Here is a 27,010-nt window from a genome sequence, read left to right as displayed (position 1 = left end):
GCAAATAATCCTGCAGCAACAGGAAATGTGAATTATTATGTGGATTATAATTAATTGACATTTTTTTAGGGGTTGATACATTTCCCGAAAGGGAAAATCAAGTCTGACATTTAAATGTGTAAATTACAAACTTCAGAAGACTTTTTAAACCTCAAATGCACTACAAGTTTTACATGTCCTGCATTGCAGTAAAGTTCTCCTGCAACAGGGTGATCAAATTAAGATCCTATATCTGTAGTCAAGCAAGAGCTGAGATTTATACAGATTTATACAGATTTATACAGCGTATGACTCATTTTACCAGAAGTTCCAACCTTCCCCATATTCACCAGCATGGGGTCTGTGTGTTTATAGAATTCTCAGTGGGAAAAGCATCTGGCTCCATCATAGCTCCTGCTCTGGTCTGCTCTGCCCTGGTCTCTCTGCTGTTAGTTTTACTATGCTGGCTGTCTCAGCCTCGCTGGCCTCACCGTACAGTATCCTGGCACCTGTCCTAGGGTTTTAACTGCTCTAGCTGCCTGGCCTGCTCCTTGCAGCCTCCTAGTTTTACTGTGTCTCTATATCAACATGAGATAGACCAACAGTATGAGCCCACAGTCTCAGACAGGCTTTACTGGCAGGTCAGGGGAAGGTGAGGATTGGCACCAAGCCAGTGGAGGAGAGGGGTTGTGTTTAGTTTGGCTGATCATCAGAGAGAGAGGATGGGATGACTGTGACTGTGTGTGTATGGGATGCCCAAGGACACTAAGATATCCTGCCTAAATGACTACCGACCCGTAGCGCTGACATATGTAGCCATGAAGTGCTTTGAAAGGCTGGTCATGGCTCACATCAACACCATTATCCCAGAAACCCTAGACCCACTCCAATTTGCATACCGCCCCAACAGATCCACAGATGATGCAATCTCTATTGCACTCCACACTGCCCTTTTCCACCTGGACAAGAGGAAAGCCTACGTGAGAATGCTATTCATTGACTACAGCTCAGCTTTCAACACCATAGTGCCCTCAAAGCTGATCACTAAGCTAAGGATCCTGTGACTAAACACCTCTCTCTGCAACTGGATCCTGGACTTCCTGATAGACCGCCCCCAGGTGGTAAGGGTAGGTAACAACACATCTGCCACACTGATCCTCAACACGGGAGCCCCTCAGGGGTGCGTGCTCAGTCCCCTCCTGTACTCCCTGTTCACCCATGACTGCATGGCCAGGCATGACACCAACACCATCATTAAGTTTGCCGACGACACAACAGTTGTAGGCCTGATCACCGACAACGATGAGACAGCCTATAGAGAGGAGGTCAGAGACCTGGCCGTGTGGTGCCAGGATAACAACCTCTCCCTCAACGTGACCAAGACAAAGGCGATGATTGTGGACTACAGGAAAAAAAAGAGGACTGAGCACGCCCTCATTCTCATCGGGGCTGTAGTGGAACAGGTTGAGAACTTAAAGTTCCTTGGTGTCCACATCACCAACAAACTATCATGGTCCAAACACACCAAGACAGTCGTGAAGAGGGCATGACAAAGCCTATTCCCCCTCAGGAGACTGAAAATATTTGGCATGGGTCCTCAGATCCTCAAAAAGTTCTACAGCTGCACCATCGAAAGCATCCTGACTGGTTGCATCACCGCCTGGTATGGCAACTGCTCGGCCTCTGACCGCAAGGCACTACAGAGGGTAGTGCGTACGGCCCAGTACATCACTGGGGCCAAGCTTCCTGCCATCCAGGACCTCTATACCAGGCGATGTCAGAGGAAGACCCTCAAAATTGTCAAAGACTCCTGCCACCCTAGTCATAGCCTGTTATCTCTGCTACCGCATGGCAAGCGGTACCGGAGCGCCAAGTCTAGGTCCAAAAGGCTTCTCAACAGCTTCTACCCCCAAGCCATAAGACTCCTGAACAGCTAATCATGGCTACCCGGACTATTTGCACTGCCCCCCCACCTCCACCCCATATTTTTACGCTGCTGCTACTCTGTTAATGATTTATGCATAGTCACTTTAACTCTACCCAGTTTACATACACCTTAGCCAAATTCATTTAAACTCAGTTTTTCACAATTCCTGACATTTAATCCTAGTAAAAAATCCCTGTCTTAGGTCAGTAAGGATCACCACTTTATTTTAAGAATGTGAAATAATAGTAGAGAGATTTATTTCAGCTTTTGTTTCTTTCATCACATTCCCAGTGGGTCAGAAGTTTACATACACTCAATTAGTATTTGATAGCATTGCCTTTCAATTGTTTAACTTGGGTCAAATGTTTCAGGTAGCCTCCACAAGCTTCCCACAATAAGTTGGGTGAATTTTGGCCCATCCCTCCTGACAGAGCTGGTGTAACTGAGTCAGGTTTGTAGGCCTCCTTGCTCGCACACTCTTTTTCAGTTCTGCCCACAAATGTTCTATAGGATTGAGGTCAGGGCTTTGTGCTGGCCACTCCAACACCTTGACTTTTTTGTCCTTAAGCCATTTTGCCACAACTTTGGAAGTATGCTTGGGGTCATTGTCCATTTGGAAGACCCATTTGCGACCAAGCTTTAACTTCCTGTCTGATGTCTTGAGATGTTGCTTCAATATATCCACATAATGTCCCTTCCTCATTGTCACGCCCTGATTCAGGGGACTCGTATATGTTGACCAAGCCAGTGGTGCGTGTGTCCAGTTGTTACGTTAATTATTTAACAAACTATTTTAGTGTCTCTGTGCGTCTCCCAAAAGGTTGTAAGTCTTTTGGGATTTAAGTAATGCCCAGAGTCCCGGTCTGCATGGTCAGAGATATTTATTCATTGAGAATTCTGTCATCACAATTTCAGAGTCCATCTTTTATACTCATACGTCATACAAAAAGAAATCCCTTCCCTCTGTAGGCGGGCTGTAGTTTTCCACTCCAAAACTGCTCTACTGACCTTCAGTTCACACACACACACATATACACACATGCATACACACATACATACACACACACACACACATATCCTACTCCCTGATTTACTCAGTTATTGCCGTTCTCACAATATTCTGCACCATGTTTTCATAATAGTTTCTCCCCTCCCTAAATTGGGAGGCCTCTTTATCTTAGTTTCTCAGTTGTCTTTGTTGTCTGGCCTGACTCTTACTCACATTGCTAAATAGTGGCTCAATGCCATAGCCTTTACTGGTCCTACACTCACACATTATACACAGTTTCAGGGTGTAATAATTAGTCATTAATAATTAATCTATCAATTCCACCCTTTGACTAAATATTACACACATACAAAATATATGTTGTTATAGAAATGAATCACACTCATTGAAGTATATAAGTTGGTTTGCATATTAAAACATTACAGGTTCATCAGGGTTACCCCATGATTAAAAGCATAACGTTACTTTTTAGCAATGGTAACTAGTACATCATACTTAAAACGAGACTTTAATACACAAAAGATCATTACAATAACTTTTAAACTAGAGATTTATAGTTCTAGGAAAACATCCAGTCTCAAACTATCTGGATCGTCGTCGTCCTCCACCAAGCCTGGTAGGTCATATCCTTCAGTCGGAGTCCGGGATTGGGCCGTATCTCACCATCGTTTAGGGAGCTATCAATACCAGAGTTCTCAGCCAGTTCGTTCGCCAGCGTGGTGAGTCCCTGAAGCGCTTTGGTCACGGACCCGTCCGGTGCTGTATTGTTTGGGGATGAAAGTACAGCACATAGATCGAAACAGAACACAAACCCCGTCCCGCTCAGCCAAAAGCATATCTAAAGCTATTCTATTCTGCCATGTCATTAAGCTAGTTGCCGCTGTCTGCTCAGCTTATCCCTTTATTGCATCACAAGTGTGGTTTATAAATCTTTGCTGGTTATAGTAAACATAATTCATCCAATCTACGTTTTTATTAATTGTTGACCACCAGAAAATACTTGATTCAAACCCAGCTGCGATCTGATTCCTAGCTTTGAATTGTTCTGGAACCCCTCGAGGTACTCCTATCCCATCAATATATATATCCTTTCATCAAAGGATCCCGGGAGGAGGTTCTACTTTCTACGTGACAACTCACCAGTCTCTGACACGTTTGATTGTTTGCGTATGTAGGTGAGTTCACAATCAGTTATCACCACACAACCATCAGATGTCAGCACGGGCCTGGTTTTGGTTCCTAAAATCCTCTGGCTGCAACAAAGAGTAGAGATTAGTCATGGTCTCTTTAGGTGTGACATTCTCTGTGTGGGAGCAGGAGCTAAGATGCCCTACCCTGTATCCTATCCTTACTAGTCCTAGAAAAACAATAATAAGAATCCCCTGTGACTTCAAACTGAGGCAACCCAGGTCGGGATGACTTTGTTATGGGGGGATACAGATAGTGCAAGTTACTACAAGACTCTTTCACCACATTCCCTGGTGGCTTGCATGGAACCTGACAGAGAGTTAAAGCCTGTCAAGGGGAACGGAGTAGTTGTTAACCTTGGTTTGGCTGTCCTACAGGCATAACAGTCCTCTTTGGACCGTATACTGAACCCATTCCAACCACAGGTTAAAATCTATTTACTCCGTCTCCATCTGTACTACTTCCTTCAGGTCTATAGTTTGCACTGTCTCACTACCTCCCTCAGAGAGGTTTACTCTATAGGGTGCCCCAGTTGAAGAAGATATCTCACTTGTCAGGTCTGTAATCTGTTTTAGCATAATTCAGACTTTCAGACAGTACCTACCCTCATATGGGTCGCACTGCCATTTCTGATAATTCCCTACTTTCACAATACTACACCTGTCCCTGAACTGTGTATGGAGATTGACATATCCCCCCCCCGCTTGGTATAAGCAACTACATAGTCCCAGGATGTACATGGTGACATACATATGGTGATGTCCTTCCCTAAAGTCCCTAGAATTTCCCCTTTCCCTACGTCTAGCTGTCTCCTATGCCTTTTCAACTTGTGTTAGGTTAACTACCACTTCTGGCTGAAACAGGAGGGTCCGTGTGTGTTAGGAATATGGCCCCCACAATCAGACAGCTACCTACCGTCGGGAGACCTGTGAATCCCCACCCTCGCCCTGAGAACATGTCAGATGCCAGAGGCCAACCCATTGCTTTACCTTCTATCGAACTCACACAGGGATGATCAGACAGGGTAAGGGAATCTTCGTTAAGGAGCCAACCCCCGAGCCCTAGTGGTGATCGGATCTTTCTCCTAACTCTGTGTTTGTTCATCAGGTGTAGCTGGTTTTACCTTTTTACAGTGTGTGACATGCACCCAGATGGATCTCTCAGCTATTCTGCTGGCAAAGGCAGTACTTGGTAGGGCCCTTCCCGCCAGGCCTGCTTCAGTCTCCTGGTTAGATAGAGTGGGTCACCTTCTCCTTTAATTCACCTGTGGGGGCACAAAACCTCTGACATACAGGTGTGGTTAATAAACGACCTTCTCACGTGTTCTGCTAGGGTGCTCTCTAGTTCTATGTGTGCCTGTCTGGTCCTGCCAACTGTGGCATTCTGTAAGGTCTTCCAAACACTTTCTCAAAGGGGGATAACCCATCTTTATCTGGGGTTACTCTAAATTTCTTCCCTTCACTCCGTGATAACTCTATAAAATCCATTTCCAATTGCTGGAAAGGGTACTTAGCCGGAGGATACTCACCCTGAGGTGCCCTTTGTCTGCCCTGGTGATTATTTTGAGCACAGATAACACATCTTTTTTTTTTTTTTTTTTATAATTAGTAATCCCATGTGCAACAAAGTGTTGTCTAATCTGTTCTACCATCCATCCCTCCTTTTGACACATGTCACTGCCCATGTGTCAATATTATCACCTACCTAACAATCACTTAGGTAATATTGGTAATTTATCATCCAATTGCCATCCCTTATTTTTATTTATTGGTAAAATAAACTATCTTAAAGTCCTCCTCTCATGCCTTTAGAATTTACCAGTGTGGATGATTAATTAACACCAGAAAGTTAAAACAGAGTTCAGAGGCAATTGAAATACCATCCCATAGAATACCAAACATTACCATTATTCTAAATATTTAATAAATGTTACTTATCCCAAGTGTTCATTAATCCTCATGACATTCATTCTCATAAGAAATCATATATACCCCAAACTCAGCCAAAACCTAAAAAACTCCATAAAATTCACTGTGTGCTCCTCTAAGACCTATCACCCTTGACCTGCTGAAAACCTCCCAAAATTGAAACCACAAGGCTTTATAAACATCATACTAGGTGTGTTGTTTTTTATTTGAAAACCCCAATTAAAAAAACAACAACCAAACAGCCAGGTCATGAGGACTCCTGATTTCTCTCTTCCCCTTCTGCCTACAGTTTCTTAACTGGTGCCCTTTCCTTGCACAGTAACTACACGGTTCCTCACATTCTCTAGCAAAATGTCCCGTTTTGTCACAATTGTAACACTTCCACTCACTCCTGTCTCCACTATTACCATTTCCTTCTTGTCTGTCTTTGCTACCGTAACCTCTCTTCTCTCCTAGGTATTGACTAATAGTCTCACTGTCTCTAATTCAACACAAAACCCCATCATCCAATGTACTCCCAGCAGAACTGAAAAAAAACAAAACAGACTGTGATTTCCAGGACACTGCACCTTTGTTTCTGGCCTCACTATCTCCCCGGGAATTGGCCCTCCCTCAAGGTCCCTCCCAATCTGCTCTTGGTAAACTGCAAACCTTGTATTGCTTCTGGTTACATAGGGTATTGCTTCTGATATGGCCTATGATTAGATTTGGGTATCACCTGTACTGGAATTACCCCTTTTATTAATCCTACGTCTGCTGGACCCCGGGACCACAAATGCTCTGGAACTTCTTTAAGTCTGACTCCTGTTGTTCTGTCAACAGGTATTCCTCTCCTCAGCATCTGCTATTCTCATCTAAATGTACTATCTGTGGATGGGCTGTGTTGATCGCCACTCACAATATTGACCCAATCAGTGATCCTCTTACCCTTGGATACCCACTGGCCCATGTCTTTCCAGTCCTCTGCTGGCTCCTTTGCTAGGGACACATGTGGGCTCCATCTTTCCCTGAACAGTCTCTGACTTTGGGGCCCTATTTCCACCTCCACTACTGCGTGGGTGTTGTCATAGTGAAACCATTTCAAGGCTATAGTCCTTTCTGTGGTTTTAAATAATGCTTTCTCATAGATTGCATCTGGACCTGGGTGTTTGTTATACCAGAGAGTACAGTGTAGGTCATCGGGGGACATTTTAGTGGGGCCTGGTACTACATCATCAGCAAGTTCCATCAAGGTTCGGGGAATATCAGTTATTCCCACCCTAAACAAATCTTGCCTATCCCAATAACATGGCTCCCCTTCCCCACAGACCACCATATTGTCTCTGACTATGTGTACTTTCATTCCCCTCTCAGCGGAAATGACAGCCACATTCAATTTAGTCATTACATCACGTCCTAGTAAATTTACCCGACACAGCTTAGATATCAGGATGGGTATGGTTGCCTCTCATCCTGATTGGTCATGTTTTAGGGTTATTGGGGCTGATAACCTTTCAATAAATTGATGACCAGAGGCAGATCGCACTATGATTTTCTCCCCATCAATCCTGACTCCATCTGGCTTGTCTGTTGCACAGGTTGCTGTCCTGCAGGCTCCCGTATCACAAAGGAATTTAATTTTCATACCCATTACTGTCAATGTCAAATAAGGTTTCTGTTCCTGTTGAAGTGCTAAGTCAATAGTAGCCAATTCAAACACCTCACAATTTGGATCAAAGAGTTCCTTAGTCTTCCCCTCACTAGAGTCTACTATTTCTCCCTCAAGGACTAGTCACGCCTTATCTTCCTCTTCCTCACGCTCAAAGCTGGGGGATGGACTTCTCTCTCTCTCTCTTCTCTCTTTTCTCTCCTGTCTGACTTTCTCTGCCCTTGTCTGGTACTCCTCTACCTCTGGCTCTTCCTCACCTTCATCTTCCCTTCCTCCTCCAGCCCCTTCTTCCTCATAGGGAGGTGGGGCCGGTTGGGGGCAACATTATTCCCCTGCACTCTCCTTCTCCTCCCTACGTATTCATCATCTGGATTTTCTCTCCATGCCTGGTCTGCCAAGTTTGGATATAACCTTTCTGCCCTCTGCTCTGGGGGAGGCACGGAGACCTCAACCTTCACTTCTCTTTCCCTCTCACTCACTTCTCTTTTCTTCCTGCCTTATCTCCTCTCTCTCCTAAGTTTCTAGTTCTACCCGCCATCTCTCCCAGAGTGGCAATTAGTTACTCTGCATCTTCCTCTTCTTTCTTGGCTCTGTCCTGTCTGTTATTCTGCTCATGATGGATTGCATGTCTCTCTGAGGCTATTACACAATTCAGTTATTTTCCCAACATACTCTCCGTAATCGGCCCATGGCAAAAGTGTCCTCTTGGCATCCCCTGAAACCCACTGCCCTCTAACGGCAGCCCAAACCTTACTATTCCTGTTTTGGGGTGGGTCATTCCTTCTACCGCTCTGGCCACGTCCTCTGTGTTCATGGCCTGTCTGCTAAATGGCATATTATTATTATTATTACTGTATACATCTAAGGTTGCTGGGGCCCCTTCATTCCCTGCCAATAGATTAGGTAAGGCTATCAGTTGGGTACTGGCCCCCTCCTACTCTCTCTCTCTCTCACTGCTTATTTCTCCTTTACACACCTTATGTATCTGTTTAAGCATGGATTCGAGTTTATCTGCGTCTAGACGTCCCTCAAAACCATACCTCTCCCTCCACCTGGTTACATAATGGAGATTTCTTCTATCCCTGGATTCCATTTTAATTACATCAAGTATTTCTCGTCCCCAGTAAATTCTGGGACCTCTTGTGAGGATTTGCCCCCCCCATGGTTGGTACTGTTAAAAATCCCTTAGCCACCTCTTCTATATAACAAGTCAATTTAACAAGTAATTCAAAATAGCTTCACACAACAACACCTTGAATCACCCCTTCCTGTATATGTAATCTTGACTAGTCCCCCAGAATTATCTCATACTTTTACAGAGGGATTGATCCCCACAATGTAATCTTGATAATTCCTGACAGTCTCATACAACAGGAATGGGTTCTCCCTCCTCTATACAACCACCTCTCCCTGTATATGTAGTCTTGACTAGTCCCCCAGAATTATCTCATACTTTTACAGAGGGATTGATCCCCACAATGTAATCTTGATAATTCCTGACAGTCTCATACAACAGGAATGGGTTCTCCCTCCTCTATACAACCAACTGGAATTATTCATGTGACTTTTGAGCAAACATTAGGTCTCACACGTATACAACCTTACATGATTATTGGTGTTGTATCGGTAACCTGGAGTTTATAAGGCTCCAGAACGGATAGAGTTACAGCAAAATCTACAGTTGTTTGTGACTTTTGACTTAACTAATATTCTATTTCTCACACATGCTATTTTAATTCCTTCTGGTGTACTTTTTGTATTTGTTTAACCCGGATTATTTGTTGACTGCTCAATAATCTCTTACAGGTTACATCCCATAGGTGTACTTTTAATAGTTCCTTCTATTTCAACACCGGGTAGTTTCTTTTGGTAATGGCCTATTACCGTGAATCATTACGGACCCACCACCAGGTTGACTAGTCCCCCAGAATTATCTCATACTTTACGGAGGAGTCTATCCTCACAATGTAATCTTGATAATTCCTGACAGTCAACCCCACATTTCACTTAAAATGGCTACGCATTGATCAATTTGCTACTTTTCAATATTTTAGCAAGACCTCAAATCAATTTCACCAAGTTAATGAATAAAGACTACTGACCTTATCCTTGCAGCCGAGATTCAATGTAGGTTTGGATTCCGTCACCGTCTCTGTCATTAATCAGGTGTCCTCTGGCCTGTTTTAACCCTTAATGTCAAAGGGCAGGACTTTCTATTTACGAATGTATCATTCGCCCGTCGACGGTTTTCAGAGTTACCTGGAATGACAGAAACAGGGTATTGGAGTCCGGCTCAGAAGGACCAAGCTGTTACGTGAATTATTTAACAAACTATTTTAGTGTCTCTGTGCGTCTCCCAAAAGGTTGTAAGTCTTTTGGGATTTAAGTAACGCCCAGAGTCCCGGTCTGCATGGTCAGAGATATTTATTCATTGAGAATTCTGTCATCACAATTTCAGAGTCCATCTTTTATACTCATACGTCATACAAAAAGAAATCCCTTCCCTCTGTAGGCGGGCTGTAGTTTTCCACTCCAAAACTGCTCTACTGACCTTCAGTTCACACACACACACATATACACACATGCATACACACATACATACACACACACACACACATATCCTACTCCCTGATTTACTCAGTTATTGCCGTTCTCACAATATTCTGCACCATGTTTTCATAACAGTTTCTCCCCTCCCTAAATTGGGAGGCCTCTTTATCTTAGTTTCTCAGTTGTCTTTGTTGTCTGGCCTGACTCTTACTCACATTGCTAAATAGTGGCTCAATGCCATAGCCTTTACTGGTCCTACACTCACACATTATACACAGTTTCAGGGTGTAATAATTAGTCATTAATAATTAATCTATCACCAGTCCGGCACGGCCCGTGCCTGTTCCACCGGTGCCCGGTTCGGCACCGGTCAGCTGCTCTACTCCGGAGCCAGAGCAGTCCGCTCCACCGGTGCCCAGTTCAGCTCCGGTCAGCGGCTCCACTCCGGAGCCAGAGCAGTCCGCTCCACCGGTGCCTGATCCAGCTCCGGTCAGCTGCTCCACTCCGGAGCCAGAGCAGTCCCTCCACCGGGGTCAAGTCCAGATCCGGTCAGCGGCTCCACTCCGGAGCCAGAGCAGTCCGCTCCACCGGTGCCTGATCCAGCTCCGGTCAGCGGCTCCACTCCGGAGCCAGAGCAGTCCGCTCCACCGGGGTCCAGTCCAGATCCGGTCAGCGGCTCCACTCCGGAGCCAGAGCAGTCCAATCCACCGGTGCCCAATCCAGCTCCGGTCAGCGGCTCAAGTCCAGAGCCTGAGCAGTCCGCTCCACCGTTGCCCGGTCCAGCTCCGGTCAGCGGCTCCAGTCCAGACCCAGACGTCAGCCCCTCTCCAGGTTTGGGGTCTCCCACACCAGGGTCCAAACAGGGCTTGGAGTATAGTTAGAGGAAGGAGAGGGGAAGCAACGCGCCGAGGTCTAGACCAGACCAGGGGCGCAACAGGGAGGCGAAGAGTGAGAGGTCGTCACGCCCTGAGCCGGATCCGCCTCCGAGGCGGAATGCCCACCCGGCCCCTACCCTGTTATGTTTATGTTGCGTGGTCGGAGTCCGCACCTTTGGGGGGGTACTGTCACACCCTGACTCAGTGGACTCGTATATGTTGAGTCAGGGTGTGTAGTTTCTATGTTGTGTATTTCTATGTTGTAGTTCTAGTATGTCTAGATCTATGTTGGCCGGTGTGGTTTCCAATCAGAGGCAGCTGTCACTCGTTGTCTCTGATTGGGGACCATACTTAGGCAGCCTATTGGCACTAGTGGGTTGTGGGATCTTGTTCCGTGTAAGGTATGTTGTTTGTGTCTACCTTGGACTTCACGTTTTGTTTAGTTTGTTGTTTTGTCGTTGTGTTTATTCGGTATAATAAACATGTACGCATATCACGCTGCGCCTTGGTCTGACCCGTTCATCAACGATCGTGACACTCATGATGCCATCTATTTTGTGAAGTACACCAGTCCCTCCTAATAATGGTCATTATGGCCAAACAGTTCTATTTTTGTTTCATCAGACCAGAGGACATTTCTCCAAAAAGTACGATCTGTCCCCATGTGCAGTTGCAAACCGTAGTCTGGCTTTTTTATGGCGGTTTTGGAGCAGTGGCTTCTTCCTTGCTGAGCAGCCTTTCAGGTTATGTCGATATAGGACTCATTTTACTGTGGATATAGATACTTTTGTACCTGTTTCCTCCAGCATCTTCACAGGGTCCTTTGCTGTTGTTCTGGGATTGATTTGCACTTTTCGCACCAAAGTACATTCATCTCTCCTTCCTGAGCGGTATGGCGGCTGCGTGGTCACATGGTGTTTATACTTGCGTACTATTGTTTGTTCAGATGAACGTGGTACCTTCAGGCATTTGGAAATTGCTCCCAAGGATGAACCAGACTTGTGGAGGTCTACAATTTTTTTTCTGAGGTCTTGGGTGATTTCTTTAGATTTTCCCATGATGTCAAGCAAAGAGGCACTGAGTTTGAAGGTAGGCCTTGAAATACATCTTCAGGTACACCTCCAATTGACTGAAATGATGTCAATTAGCCTATCAGAAGCTTCTAAAGCCATGACATCATTTTCTGGAATTTTCCAAGCTGTTTAAAGGCACAGTCAACTTAGTGTATGTAAACTTCTGACCCACTGGAATTGTGATACAATGAATTATAAGTGAAATAATCTGTCTGTAAACAATTGTTGGAAAAATTACTTGTGTCATGCACAAAGTAGATGTCCTAACCGACTTGCCAAAACTATAGTTTGTTGACAATACATTTGTGGAGTGGTTGAAAAACAAGTTTTAATGACTCCAACCTAAGGATATGTAAACTTCCGACTTCAATTGTACATATTACCTCAACTACCTCAACTAACCGGTGCCCCCGCACATTGACTCTGCACCGGTACCCCCCTGTATATAGCCTCCCTACTGTTATTTTATTTTACTTCTGCTCTTTTTTTCTCAACACTTTTTTGTTGTTTTATTTTCCTTTTTTTTTATAAAAAAAAAAATGCATTTTTGGTAAAGGGCTGTAAGTAAGCATTTCACGGTAATGTCTACACCTGTTGTATTCGGCGCATGTGGCAAATTTGATTTGACTGTGACTGTGTGTGTATGGGATGACTGTGACTGTGTGTATGGGATGGCTGTGACTGTGTGTGTATGGGATGACTTTGACTGTGTGTGAATGGGATGACTGTGACTGTGTGTGTATAGGATGACTGTGATTGTATGTGTATGGGATGTGTTCAGTTCATAGGAACTGACCCCCTGTATATAGCCTCCCTACTGTTATTTTATTTTACTGCTGCTCTTTAATTATTTGTTATTTTTAGAAAAGCCATATCTCAGACTGCCCATCTTCATCTTTTATTTTTATTGGCCAGTCTGAGATATGGCTTTTTCTTTGCAACTCTGCCTAGAAGGTCAGCATCCCGGAGTCGCCTCTTCACTGTTGACGTTAAGACTGGTGTTTTGAGGGTACTATTTAATGAAGTTGCCAGATGAGGACCTGTGAGGCGTCTGTTTCTCAATCTAGACACTCTAATGTATTTGTCCTCTTGCTCAGTTGTGCACCGGGGCCTCCCACTCCTCTTTCTATTCTGGTTAGAGCCAGTTTGCGCTGTTCTGTGATGGGAGTAGTACACAGCGTTGTACGAGATCTTCAGTTTCTTGGCAATTTCTAGCATGGAATAGCCTTCATTTCTCAGAACAAGAATAGACTGACGAGTTTCAGAAAAGTGCCATTGGAACACAGGACTGATGGTTGCTGATAATGGGCCTCTGTACGCCTATGTAGATATTCCATTAAAAATCAGCCGTTTCCAGCTACAATAGCCATTTACAACATTAACAATGTCTACAGTGTATTTCTGATCAATTTTATGTTATTTTAATGGACAAAAAAATTGCTTTTCTTTAGAAAACAAGGACATTTCTAAGTGACCCCAAACTTTTGAACGGTAGTGTACATTACATATAAAACAGTACATCATATAACATTATTACACCACTACCTATCTACAATACAAAATGTTTAATACCCCCATACAACAATATCACAATGTGTGCGTATGCATGTGTCTATACCTGTGTGTGTGTCTCTTCACAGTCCCCGTTGTTCCATAAGGTGTATCTTTACCTGTTTGTTATATCTGATTCTACTGCTTGCATCAGTTACCTGATGTGGAATAGAGTTCCATGTAGTCATGGCTCTATGTAGTACTGTATGCCTCCCATAGTCTGTTCTGGACTTGGGGACTGTGAAGAGACCTCTGGTGGCATGTCTTGTGGGGTATGCATGATGTCCGAGCTGTGTGCCAGTATTCCAAACAGACAGCTCGTACATTCAGCTTGTCAACACCTCTTACAAAAACAAGCAGTGATGAAGTCAATCTTTCTTCCACTCTAAGCCAGGAGAGACTCACATGCATGTCATTAATGTTAGCTCTCCGTGTTCTCTTTTAAGGGCCAGCCGTGCTGTCCTGTTCTGAGCCAACTGCAATTTTCCCAAGTCCCTCTTTGTGGCACCTGACCACACTACTGAACTGTAGTCTAGGTGCGACAAAGCAAGGGCCTGTAGGACCTGCCTTGTTGATAGTGTTGTTAAGAAGGCAGAGCAGCGCTAATGTTGTATCAATATGCTTTGACCATGACAGTTTACAATCCAGGGTTACTCCAAGCAGTTTAGTCACCTCAACTTGCTCAATTTCCACATTATTCATTACAAGATGTAGTTGAGGTTTAGGGTTTAGTGAATGATTTGACCCAAATACAATGCTTTTAGTTTTGGAAATATTTAGAACTAACTTATTCCTTGCCACCCATTCCGAAACTAACTGCAACTCTTTGTTAAGTGTTGCAGTTTTTTCAGTTGCTGTAGTAGCTGATGTGTATAGTGTTGAGTCATCTGCATACATAGACACACTGGCTTTACTCAAAGCCAGTGGCATGCCGTTAGTAAAGATGGAAAAAAGTAGGGGGCCTAGACAGCTGCCCTGGGGAATTCCTGATTCTACCTGTATTAAGTTTGAGAGGCTTCCATTAAAGAACACCCTCTGTGTTCTGTTAGACAAGTAACTCTTTATCCACATTATAACAGGGGGTGTAAAGCCATAACACATATGTTTTTCCAGCAACAGACTATGATCGATAATGTCAAAAGCCTCACTGAAGTCTAACAAAACAGCCCCCACAATCTTTTTATCATCAATTTCTCTCAGCCAATCATCAGTCATTTGTGTAAGTGCTGTGCTTGTTGAATGTCCTTCTCTATAAGCATGCTGAATGTTTGTTGTCAATTTGTTTACTGTAAAATAGCATTGTCTCTTGTTAAACACATTTTTTTCCAATAGTTTACTAAGGGTTGGTAACCAGGCTGATTGGTTGGCTATTTGTGCCAGTAAAGGGGGCTTTACTATTCTTAGGTAGCGGAATGACTTTTGCTTCCCTCCAAGCCTTGGGGCACACACATTCTAGTAGGCTTAAATTGAAAATATGGCAAATAGGAGTGGCAATATCGTCCGCTATTATCCTCAGTAATTTACCATCCAAGTTATCAGACCCCAGTGGCTTGTCATTGTTAATAGACAATAATACTTTTTTCACCTCTTCCACACTCACTTTACGGAATTCAAAATTACAATGCTTGTCTTTCATAATTTGGTCAGATATACTTGGATGTTTAGTGTCAGCAATTGTTGCTGGCATGTCATGCCTACATTTGCTTATCTTGCCAATTAAAAAAGTATTAAAGTAGTTTGCAATATCAGTTGGTTTTGTGATGAATGAGCCATCTGAGTCAATGAATGATGGAGCTGAGTTTGCCTTTTCTCCCAAAATGTCATTTAAGATGCTCCAAAGCTTTTTACTATCATTCATAATGTCATTTATCCACCTCGGGAGTGTGTGTGTGAATGCAGTGTGCGTGCAGTGTGTGTTGAGTATTCCGTGGAGATAGTTAGGGAGCAGTGCGGTGTAGTGACTGGTGAGTTACCCTCCTCTATGGAGCTATAACTCCAACACAGGGATGAATTACCCTCCTCTATGGAGCTATAACTCCAACACAGGGATGAGTTACCCTCCTCTATGGAGCTATAACTCCAACACATGGATGAGTTACCCTCCTCTATGGAGCTATAACTCCAACACATGGATGAGTTACCCTCCTCTATGGAGCTATAACTCCAACACAGGGATGAGTTACCCTCCTCTATGGAGCTATAACTCCAACACAGGGATGAATTACCCTCCTCTATGGAGCTATAACTCCAACACAGGGATTAATTACCCTCCTCTATGGAGCTATAACTCCAACACAGGGATGAGTTACCCTCCTCTATGGAGCTATAACTCCAACACAGGGATGAGTTACCCTCCTCTATGGAGCTATAACTCCAACACATGGATGAGTTACCCTCCTCTATGGAGCTATAACTCCAACACAGGGATGAATTACCCTCCTCTATGGAGCTATAACTCCAACACAGGGATTAATTACCCTCCTCTAGGGAGCTATAACTCCAACACATGGATGAGTTACCCTCCTCTATGGAGCTATAACTCCAACACAGGGATGAATTACCCTCCTCTATGGAGCTATAACTCCAACACAGGGATGAATTACCCTCCTCTATGGAGCTATAACGCCAACACAGGGATGAGTTACCCTTCTCTATGGAGCTATAACTCCAACACAGGGATGAGTTACCCTCCTCTAGGGAGCTATAACTCCAACACAGGGATGAGTTACCCTCCTCTAGGGAGCTATAACTCCAACACAGGAAGAAGGAACATGGATAGAGCAGACTGCTGCTGTGTCCAAACTCTGTTCCTGGGAGCTGAGAGCTGGGATATCACACAGCTGCCACTGACTCAAATGGCACTCTATTCCCTATATGGTGCACTACTTTTAACCAGAGCTGTATGGGCCCTGATAAAGTGCCATTTGGGATGCAGCCTGGGTGTCCCGTCTCACTGAGAGGACAGATATAAGGGATACTGTATATAGGATCATGATTATACTGTGCATTCGGAAAGTATTCAGACCCCTTGACTTTTCCACATTTTGTTACGTTACAGCCTTATTCTAAAATGGACTAAATTGTTTTTTCCCTCATCAATCTATACACAATACCCCATAATTTTTTTAATAACAAAAATAAATGCACTCACTAACTGTAAGTCGCTCTGGATAAGAGCGTTTGCTAAATGACTAAAATGTAAATGTAAAGCAAAAACAAGTTTAGAAATGTTTGCACATTTATTTAAAAAAATGGAAATATCACATTTACATACAGTGGGGAAAAAAAGTATTTAGTCAGCCACCAATTGTGCAAGTTCTCCCACTTAAAAAGATGAGAGAGGCCTGTAATTTTCATCATAGGTACACGTCAACTATGACAGACAAATGAGAAAAAAATTCCAGAAAATCACATTGTAGGATTTTTTTATGAATTTATTGGCATATGATGGTGGAAAATAAGTATTTGGTCAATAACAAAAGTTTCTCAATACTTTGTTATATACCGTTTGTTGGCAATGACACAGGTCAAACATTTTCTGTAAGTCTTCACAAGGTTTTCACACACTGTTGCTGGTATTTTGGCCCATTCCTCCATGCAGATCTCCTCTAGAGCAGTGATGTTTTGGGGCTGTCGCTGGGCAACACAGACTTTCAACTCCCTCCAAAGATTTTCTATGGGGTTGAGATCTGGAGACTGGCTAGGCCACTCCAGGACCTTGAAATGCTTCTTACGAAGCCACTCCTTCGTTGCCCGGGCGGTGTGTTTGGGATCATTGTCATGCTGAAAGACCCAGCCACGTTTCATCTTCAATGCCCTTGCTGATGGAAGGAGGGTTTCACTCAAAATCTCACGATACATGGCCCCATTCATTCTTTCCTTTACACGGATCAGTCGTCCTGGTCCCTTTGCAGAAAAACAGCCCCAAAGCATGATGTTTCCAACCCCATGCTTCACAGTAGGTATGGTGTTCTTTGGATGCAACTCAGCATTCTTTGTCCTCCAAACATGACGAGTTGAGTTTTTACCAAAAATTTATATTTTGGTTTCATCTGACCATATGACATTCTCCCAATCCTCTTCTGGATCATCCAAATGCACTTCAGACGGGCCTGGACATGTACTGGCTTAAGCAGGGGGACACGTCTCGCACTGCAGGATTTGTGTCCCTGGCGGCGTAGTGTGTTACTGATGGTAGGCTTTGTTACTTTGGTCCCAGCTCTCTGCAGGTCATTCACTAGGTCCCCCGTGTGGTTCTGGGATTTTTGCTCACCGTTCTTGTGATCATTTTGACCCCACGGGGTGAGATCTTGCGTGGAGCCCCATATCGAGGGAGATTATCAGTGGTCTTGTATGTCTTCCATTTCCTAATAATTGCTCCCACAGTTGATTTCTTCAAACCAAGCTGCTTACCTATTGCAGATTCAGTCTTCCATTCTGGTGCAGGTCTACAATTTTGTTTTTGGTGTCCTTTGACAGCTCTTTGGTCTTGGCCATTGTGGAGTTTGGAGTGTGACTGTTTGCGGTTGTGGACAGGTGTCTTTTATACTGATAACAAGTTCAAACAGGTGCCATTAATACAGGTAACGAGTGGAGGACAGAGGAGCCTCTTAAATAAGAAGTTACAGGTCTGTGAGAGCCAGAAATCCTTCTTGTTTGTAGGTGACCAAATACTTACTTTCCACCATAATTTGCAAATAAATTCATTAAAAATCCTACAATGGGATTTTCTGGATTTTTTTTCTCAATTTGTCTGTCATAGTTGACGTGTACCTATGATGAAAATTACAGGCCTCTCTCATCTTTTTAAGTGGGAGAACATGCACAATTGGTGGCTGACTAAATACTTTTTTCCCCCACTGTAAGTATTCAGACCCTTTACTCAGTACTTTGTTGAAGCACCTTTGTCAGCGATTACAGCCTCGAGCCTTCTTGGGTATGACACTACAAGCTTGGCACACATGTATTTGGGGAGTTTCTCCCATTCTTCTCTGCAGATCCTCTTAAGCTCTGTCAGGTTGGATGGGGAGCGTCGCTGCACAGCTATTTCAGGTCTCTCCAGAGATGTTCGATCGGGTTCAAGTCCGTGCTCTGGCTGGGCCACTCAAGGACATTCAGAGACTTGTCCCGAAGCCACTTCTGCATTGTCTTGGCTGTGTGCTTAGGGTCATTGTCCTGTTGGAAGGTGAACCTTCGCCCCAGTCTGAGGTCCTGAGCGCTTTGGAGCAGGTTTTCATCAAGGATCTCTCTGTACTTTGCTCCATTCATCTTTCCCTCGATCCTGACTAGTGTCCCAGTTCCTGACGCTGAAAAACATCCCCACAGCATGATGCTGCCACCACCATGCTTCACCGTAGGGATGGTGCCAGGTTTCCACCAGACGTGATGCTTGGCATTCAGGCCAAAGAGTTCAATCTTGGTTTCATCAGACCAGATCATCTTATTTCTCATGGTCTGAGTCCTTTAGGTGCCTTTTGGGAAACCAAGCGGGCTGTCATGTGTCTTTTACTGAGGAGTGGCTTCCGTCTGGCCACTCTACCATAACGGCCTGATTGGTGGAGTGCTGCAGAGATGGTTGTCCTTCTGGAAGGTTCTCCCATCTCCACAGAGGAACTCTGGAGCTCTGTCAGAGTGACCATCGGGTTCTTGGTCACCTCCCTGACCAAGGCCCTTCTCCCCCGATTGCTCAGTTTGGCCGGGCGGCCAGCTCTAGGAAGAGTCTTGGTGGTTCCAAACAAATTATTTTGATACCCTTCCCCAGATCTGTGCCTCGACACAATCCTGTCTCGGAGCTCTCTGACAATTCCTTCAACCTCATGCCTTGGTTTTTGCTCTGACATACACTGTCAACTGTGGGACCTTATATAGACAGATGTGTGCCTTTCCAAATCATGTCCAATCAATTGAATTTACCACAGGTGGACTCCAATCAATTTGTATAAACATCACAAGGATGATCAATGGAAACAAGATGCACCTGAGCACAAATTCGAGTCTCATAGCAAAGGGTCTGAATACTTATGTAAAGTTTTTTTTATTTGTAATAGATGTGCACAAATTTCTAAAAACCTGTTTAATCAATTTTAGAATAAGGCTGTAACGTACCAACATTTGTAAAAAGTCAAGGGGTCTGAATACTTTCCGAATGCACTGTATAGAACACCCCCAATGAACATACTTTTCTGCCAACACACACACACACACACACACACACACACACACATCCAACCGTTTTATCTAATCCATAGTTTACAATCCCCATATGCCCCTTTTAACCCCAGCCTAAACCTACAACTTCTTCCCTGACTTTCCATTGATGACTTTTGGCTTAAACATTGTGTCTATGTTTCCTCCAGGTCCTCCTGGAAAGCGTGGAAGGATGGGAAGAAGAGGTGATCCCGGTAAGTGTCACATCTCTGTCTTTAACTGTCTTTTAGTGCTGTCGCCATCCCCACATCCTTCTCTTTCCTCTACATACTCTCTCTCCTCTTACTTCCTCTTCCCATCACATCTCTCCACCACTCCTCATCATCTCTCCTCCTCCCCCCCTTTTTCTCTCTCTCGCTCTCTCTCTCTCACTCATCTCGCTCATCTCTCTGTCTTTCTCTCTCTCATCTCTCTTTCTTTCTCTCTTTCTCTCTCTCTCCATCTTTCATCTCTCTCTCATCTCTCTCTCTCTCCATCTTGCTTTCTCTCCCCCAAAGGCATGCATGATGTGGTAGTGAGCTAGGACAGTCAGTGAACCGTGACTCAGAACAGTCAGTGATAGAATACAGCAGGTCTTTCTCCCTGTCCCTCCTATCCACTCCAACCTAACGCTAACATTGGCCACATGGTCATATGAATGTTGCCCATGTGTCAGCGGTGCAGCCTGAGCAGTAGCAGCTGCCCTAGCAGTAGGAAGAAGTTAATGACATTCTGCCTTGCCAACATCACGGCCCTCCCTCCTCCTTTAGTGTGTTAGGGTTTCTCTTAAACCACAAAACACTTATTGGGATCAGTAATAATACACAGATCTGCTTCAGGGTGAAACCACCAGTGCCTTGTAATCCTTTAGTGTAGAAATCATCAATAAGCCTCAGTCTCTGTGACTGGGTCATCCAACAAACATTTTCAGATTAAAGAGATATGTTGTTGAGTCTGTAGTGTAAGAATACTAGAAGGTATTATCACATACTGTTGTGCCTCTACAGCAGGGGTGTCAAACTCATTCCATGGAGCGCCGAGTGTCGGCTGGTTGTTGTTATTTCCTTTTATATTTGTGTCCAATTAAGACCTAGACAACCAGGTGAGGGGAGTTCCTTACTAATCACTGACCTTAATTGATCAATCAAGTACAAGGGAGGAGAGAAAACCCACAGACACTTGGCCCAACCATGGAATGAGTTTGACACATTTGGGTCCCGAGGCAAAACCAGTTCAGTACCGCTGATCTAGAACTGGTTTTGCCTCGGGACCCAAACTGAATCAGGTTGTCTCATTCGCAACCCAATATTCGCACCTTGATTTTCTTTTGTGCCAAAATGCAATCTGGAAAACTATTTTTAATGCTATATTGATAGTAAATGTAGCTATTATATGATAAGGGAACAACATTCCCACCTTTTTCATTGTCAATAATACAATTTTGCCCATATTCTTGATGAAGAATGTTAATAAGCTCACTGGTTTGAGACTACTAAATCAACCAAATCCTCTAAATAGCGTTGCTAGTAACTCTATATTTAAAATACTGTGATTGAAGAAAGATAGTTCAGAGATGAAATTATTTTAAAATGTACAGTCGTGGTCAAACGTTTTGAGAATGACACAAATACTAATTTTAAAATAAGTCTGCTGCCTCAGTTTTGATGATGGCAATTTGCATATACTCCAGAATGTCATGAAGAGTGATCAGATGAATGAAGATGAAGTCCCTCTTTGCCATGAAAATGAACTTAATCCCAAAAAAACATTTCCACTGCATTTCAGCCCTGCCACAAAAGGACCAGCTGCCATCATGTCAGTGATTCTCTCGTTAACACAGGTGAGAGTGTTGACGAGGAAAAGGCTGGAGATCACTCTGTCATGCTGATTGAGTTAGGATAACAAACTGGAAGCTTTAAAAGGAGGGTGGTGCTTGAAATCATTGTTCTTCCTCTGTTAACCATGGTTACCTGCAAGGAAACAGTGCCGTCATCATTGCTTTGCACAAAAAGGGCTTCACAGGCAATGATATTGCTGCTACTAAGATTGCACCTAAATTAACTATTTATCGGATCATCAAGAACTTCAAGGAGAGAGGTTCAATTGTTGTGAAGAAGGCGTCAGGGCGCCCAAGAAAGTTCAGCAAGCGCCAGTACCGTCTCCTAAAGTTGATTCAACTGCGGGATCGGGGCACCACCAATGCAGAGCTTGCTCAGGAATGGCAGCAGGCAGGTGTGAGTGCATCTGCACGCACAGTGAGGCGAAGACTTTTGGAGGATGGCCTGGTGTCAAGAAGGGCAGCAAAGAAGCCACTTCCCTCCAGGAAAAACATCAGGGACAGACTGATATTTTGCAAAAGGTACAGGGATTGGACTGCTGAGGACTGGGGTAAAGTAATTTTCTCTGATGAATCCCCTTTCCGATTGTTTGGGGCATCCGGAAAACACCTTGTCCGGAGAAGACAAGGTGAGCGCTACCATCAGTCCTGTGTCATGCCAACAGTAAAGCATACTGAGACCATTCATGTGTGGGGTTGCTTCTCAGCCAAGGGAGTGGGCTCACTCACAATTTTGCCTAAGAAAACAGCCATGAATAAAGAATGGTACCAACACATCCTCCGAGAGCAACTTCTCCCAACCATCCAAGAACAGTTTGGTGACGTCCAATTCCTTTTCCAGCAAGATGGAGCACCTTGCCATAAGGCAAAAGTGATAACTAAGTGGCTCGGGGAACAAAACATCGACATTTAGAGTCCATGGCCAGGAAACTCACCAGACCTTAATCCCATTGAGAACTTGTGGTCGATCCTCAAGAGGCGGGTAGACAAACAAAAACCCACAAATTCTGACAAACTCCAAGCATTGATTATGCAAGAATGGTCTGCCATCAGTCAGGATGTGGCCCAGAAGTTAATTGACAGCATGCCAGGGCGGATTGCAGAGGTCTTGAAAAAGAAGGGTCAACACTGCAAATATTGACCTTGCATAAACTAATGTAATTGTCAATAAAAGCCTTTGACACTTATGGAATGCTTGTAATTATACTTCAGTATACCATAGTAACATCTGACAAAAATATCTCATAACACTGAAGCAGCGAACTTTGTGAAGACCAATACTTGTGTCATTCGCAAAACGTTTCACCACGGCTGTAGGCTCATTATCATTTCTACACACTTTCTACCTGGTTTTAGTTGTTTAAGTTTAGACTGGAGTAATTGTTTTACCCGCAACCTATTCAAAACCTCCAGTTGAGAATTGCTGCTCTAGAATGTGTCCCCACAGTCATGGATGAGGACCATGTTGACTCAGTCCAGGATCACTGACAACGTTACGAGAAATCAAGGCTGTTACTAGACAAACCTAGATCTTTTGGTGAGATATTGTCTAGTCTAAGTTGCATGTTCTCATGTAGATGGTACTACTAGTACATGGCAATGGGGTGACAAAAGGCTCTGTATACCTTGAATGATACTTGTGACCAAGTGTCTTCCATGCCTTCACCACATGCTGTCATGGTTCACCCAAATGTCACTGTGTTCCCATTGTTATCTAAATATAACCAGAATGGTTGTGTGGTGTTTGGTGTCACTGTGTCCCCACCACTATGTAAATATAGCCAGAATGGTTGTGTAGTGTTTGGTGTCACTGTGTTCCCACCACTATGTAAATATAGCCAGAATGGTTGTGTAGTGTTTGGTGTCACTGTGTTCCCATCGTTATCTAAATATAGCCAGAATGGTTGTGTAGTGTTTGGACATCCACATTCATCATAACCTTCTCTAGGTCTTCCCTGTCTCATATTGTCTTGTATTTATTCTCCATATCTACCATCTGACTGCTGCTTGATCTGGCCAGATTGGAGCTGAAAGTCCTCTGTGCTCTCTCCTGCTCTGCTCATCAGTTTCCCTTCATCGAGACAGCTAAATGACTATGTTTTGCATCAGGGCCCTAAGTCGTTCCAGCCGCGTGGTGTTCTCAGGACGGAGTTCAAAGACAGACCGATGGAGCGTTTTGTATTCATGTGGAGATGCTAGTTCTTGTTGTCCCAGGACTGGGGCGTTGTGTGGTTCTGTTTAGATCTGCCTCTGCCTCGAAAGTGGTTTTATTTCCTATCTATAATGATGCAGCCTGGCTGGTATGTTTTGTGTTGTCGGGGTGGCATGGCCTGACTCTAGCTGTCTGCACCTTGGCCTGACTCTAGCTGTCTGCACCTTGGCCTGACTCTAGCTGTCTGCACCTTGGCCTGACTCTAGCTGTCTGCACCATGGCCTGACTCTAGCTGTCTGCACCATGGCCTGACTCTAGCTGTCTGCACCATGGCCTGACTCTAGCTGTCTGTAGTATATGGGCAGGGCTGTGGCCACTGACTGGTGTGATTGTTTACCTAGCTGTTTACAGGAGGTTGTTGTCCTAGTGTCTACAGGAGGTTGTTGTCCTAGTGTCTAGAGCAGGTTGTTGTCCTAGTGTCTACAGGAGGTTGTTGTCCTAGTGTCTACAGGAGGTTGTTGTCCTAGTGTCTACAGGAGGTTGTTGTCCTAGTGTCTACAGGAGGTTGTTGTCCTAGTGTCTACAGGAGGTTGTTGTCCTAGTGTCTACAGGAGGTTGTTGTCCTAGTGTCTACAGGAGGTTGTTGTCCTCGTGTCTACAGGAGGTTGTTGTCCTAGTGTCTACAGGAGGTTGTTGTCCTTGTGTCTAGACACACATAAACCAAATTGACTTTCATGACTCATAAACTACAACACCTTTCTCCTCTCATGTCTGTTCACTTCATTACTCTCCCTTTCTCAATTCAATTCAAAACGCTTTATTAGCATGGAAAGTTTTACCACATACATTGCCAAAGCAAACAAGTAACATACCAAATCAGTTATGACGCAGATAGATAAGTTAGATAATTAGATAATTTATAGATAATTTCTCCCTCTCCTCCATCTCCTACCTCCCTCTTACGTCCCTTCACCTCTCTCTCTCTCTCTCTCTCCTTCTCACTTCTACCCTCTCCTCTCATCTCTCTGTCTTGTCTGTACCACCACTTCTCTACCACTCCACCTCCCACCTCCATCTCCCCCTCTCCCTCTTTCTTTCACCTCTCCATCAGCTCAGATCACTACACAGATTCTGATCATGTTCACTTGTTTAGTTGTGTGTATTCATACAGTAATAACTAATAATACCCTCACTACTCCACAAGTGTCTGTTTCTACTCAGGCTAGACTAGTGTTTCCCAAACTCGGTCCTCGGGACCCCAAGGGGTGCACATTTTGGTTTATGCACTACACAGCTGATTCAAATAAGAAACTCATCATCAAGCTTTGATGATTTGAATCAGCTGTGTAGTGCTAGGATGGAGTTTGGGAAACGCTGGCCTAGAACCATTGTGATGTCTATTACTGCAACCATTGTTGTTTGGTTGATTGTTGTTGTTGTATTACTGGCATGTTGTTATTTTCGTTGTTGGGGCCCCACACTGCATGAAAGCGTGCCATTAGTTATTATTATAGAGACATCAGAAAGAACCGTTTCATGATTGGTTAGATTCCAATAAACAACATTAGTCACAAACCAAAGGCTGGATGTAATCTTAATGATCAACTGGTCCTCTGTGTTTCCTCTTCATCAGTTTAATCAGGACGGTTGGTTTTAGACTGGAGTGGAGAGTCCTCCAACAGTCCATGTTATGAGTTAAGAGAGATGAGAGAGGGAGGGAGAGAGAGAGAGAGGGGGAGAGAGAAAGGGAGAGTGAAAGGGAGAGGGAGAGAGAAAGGAAGAGAGAGAGAGAGAGAGAACTTACACTACCGGTCAAAACTTTTAGAACACCTACTCATTCAAGGGTTTTTCTTTATTTTTTACTATTTTCTACATTGTAGAATAATAGTGAAGACATCAAAACTATGAAATAACACATATGGAATCATGTAGTAACAAAAAAAGTGTTAAACAAATCAAAATATATTTTATATTTGAGATTCTTAAAATTAGCCACCCTTTACCTTGATGACAGCTTTGCACACACTTGGTTTTCTCTCAACCAGCTTCATGAGGTAGTCACCTGGAATGCATTTCAATTACAAGTACTCCTGAGTGGCGCAGTGGTCTAAGGCACTGCATCGCAGTGCTAACTGTGCCACTAGAGATCCTGGTTCGAATCCAGGCTCTGTCGCCGCCGGCCGCGACCGGGAGACTCATGGGCGGCGCACAATTGGCCCAGGGTAGGGGAGGGAATGGCCGGCAGGGATGTAGCTTAGTTGATAGAGCATGGCGTTTGCAACGCCAGGGTTGTGGGTTCGATTCCCACGGGGGGCCAGTATAAAAAAAAATATGTATTCACTAACTGTAAGTCGCTCTGGATAAGAGCGTCTGCTAAATGACTAAAATGTAAATGTAATTAACAGGTGTGCCTTCTTAAAAGTTAATTTGTGGAATTTATTTCCTTCTTAATGTGTTTGAGCCAATCAGTTGTGTTGTGACAAGGTAGAAGATAGCCCTATTTGGTAAAATACCAAGTCCATATTATGGCAAGAACAGCTCAAATAAGCAAAGAGACATTTTTTTTATTTAACCTTTATTTAACCAGGTAAGCCAGTTGAGAACAAGTTCTCATTTACAACTGCGACCTGGCCAAGATAAAGCAAAGCGGTGCGATAAAAACAACAACAGAGAGTTACATATGGGGTAAAAAACATAAAGTCAAAAATACAACAGAAAATATATATACAGTGTGTGCGAATGTAGCAAGTTATGGGGGTCAGGCAATAAATAGGCCATAGTGCAAAATAATTACAATTAGTATTAACACTGGAATGATAGATAGTGCAAGAGATGATGTGCAAATAGAGATACTGGGGTGCAAATTAGCAAAATAAATAACAATATTGGGATGAGGTAGTTGAGTGAGCTAATTTCAGAAGGGCTGTGTACAGGTGCAGTGATCGGTTAGGTGCTCTGACAACTGATGCTTAAAGTTAGTGAGGGGGATAAGAGTCTCCAGCTTCAGAGATTTTTGCAGTTCGTTCCAGTCATTGGCAGCAGAGAACTGAAAGGAATGGCGGTCAAAGGAGGTGTTGGCTTTGGGGATGACCAGTGAGATATACCTG

General features: G+C 43.9%; 1 protein-coding gene across 1 annotated transcript in view; it reads left to right on the top strand.

The window, feature by feature from the left end:
* Nucleotides 1-27,010, top strand: part of LOC123493086 (collagen alpha-1(XXIII) chain-like) — a 317,331-nt gene that overhangs the window by 184,981 nt on the left and 105,340 nt on the right. Inside the window, exon 3 of the mRNA XM_045226942.1 lies at nt 20,085-20,129. Coding sequence (XP_045082877.1) covers nt 20,085-20,129 — 45 coding nt within the window. The remainder of the gene's footprint in view (nt 1-20,084; nt 20,130-27,010) is intronic.

This window comes from Coregonus clupeaformis, chromosome 2, assembly GCF_020615455.1.
Source record: "Coregonus clupeaformis isolate EN_2021a chromosome 2, ASM2061545v1, whole genome shotgun sequence".
NCBI classification, from domain to species: Eukaryota; Metazoa; Chordata; class Actinopteri; order Salmoniformes; family Salmonidae; genus Coregonus; species Coregonus clupeaformis.
This window is presented reverse-complemented; position numbering and strand designations above follow the sequence as displayed.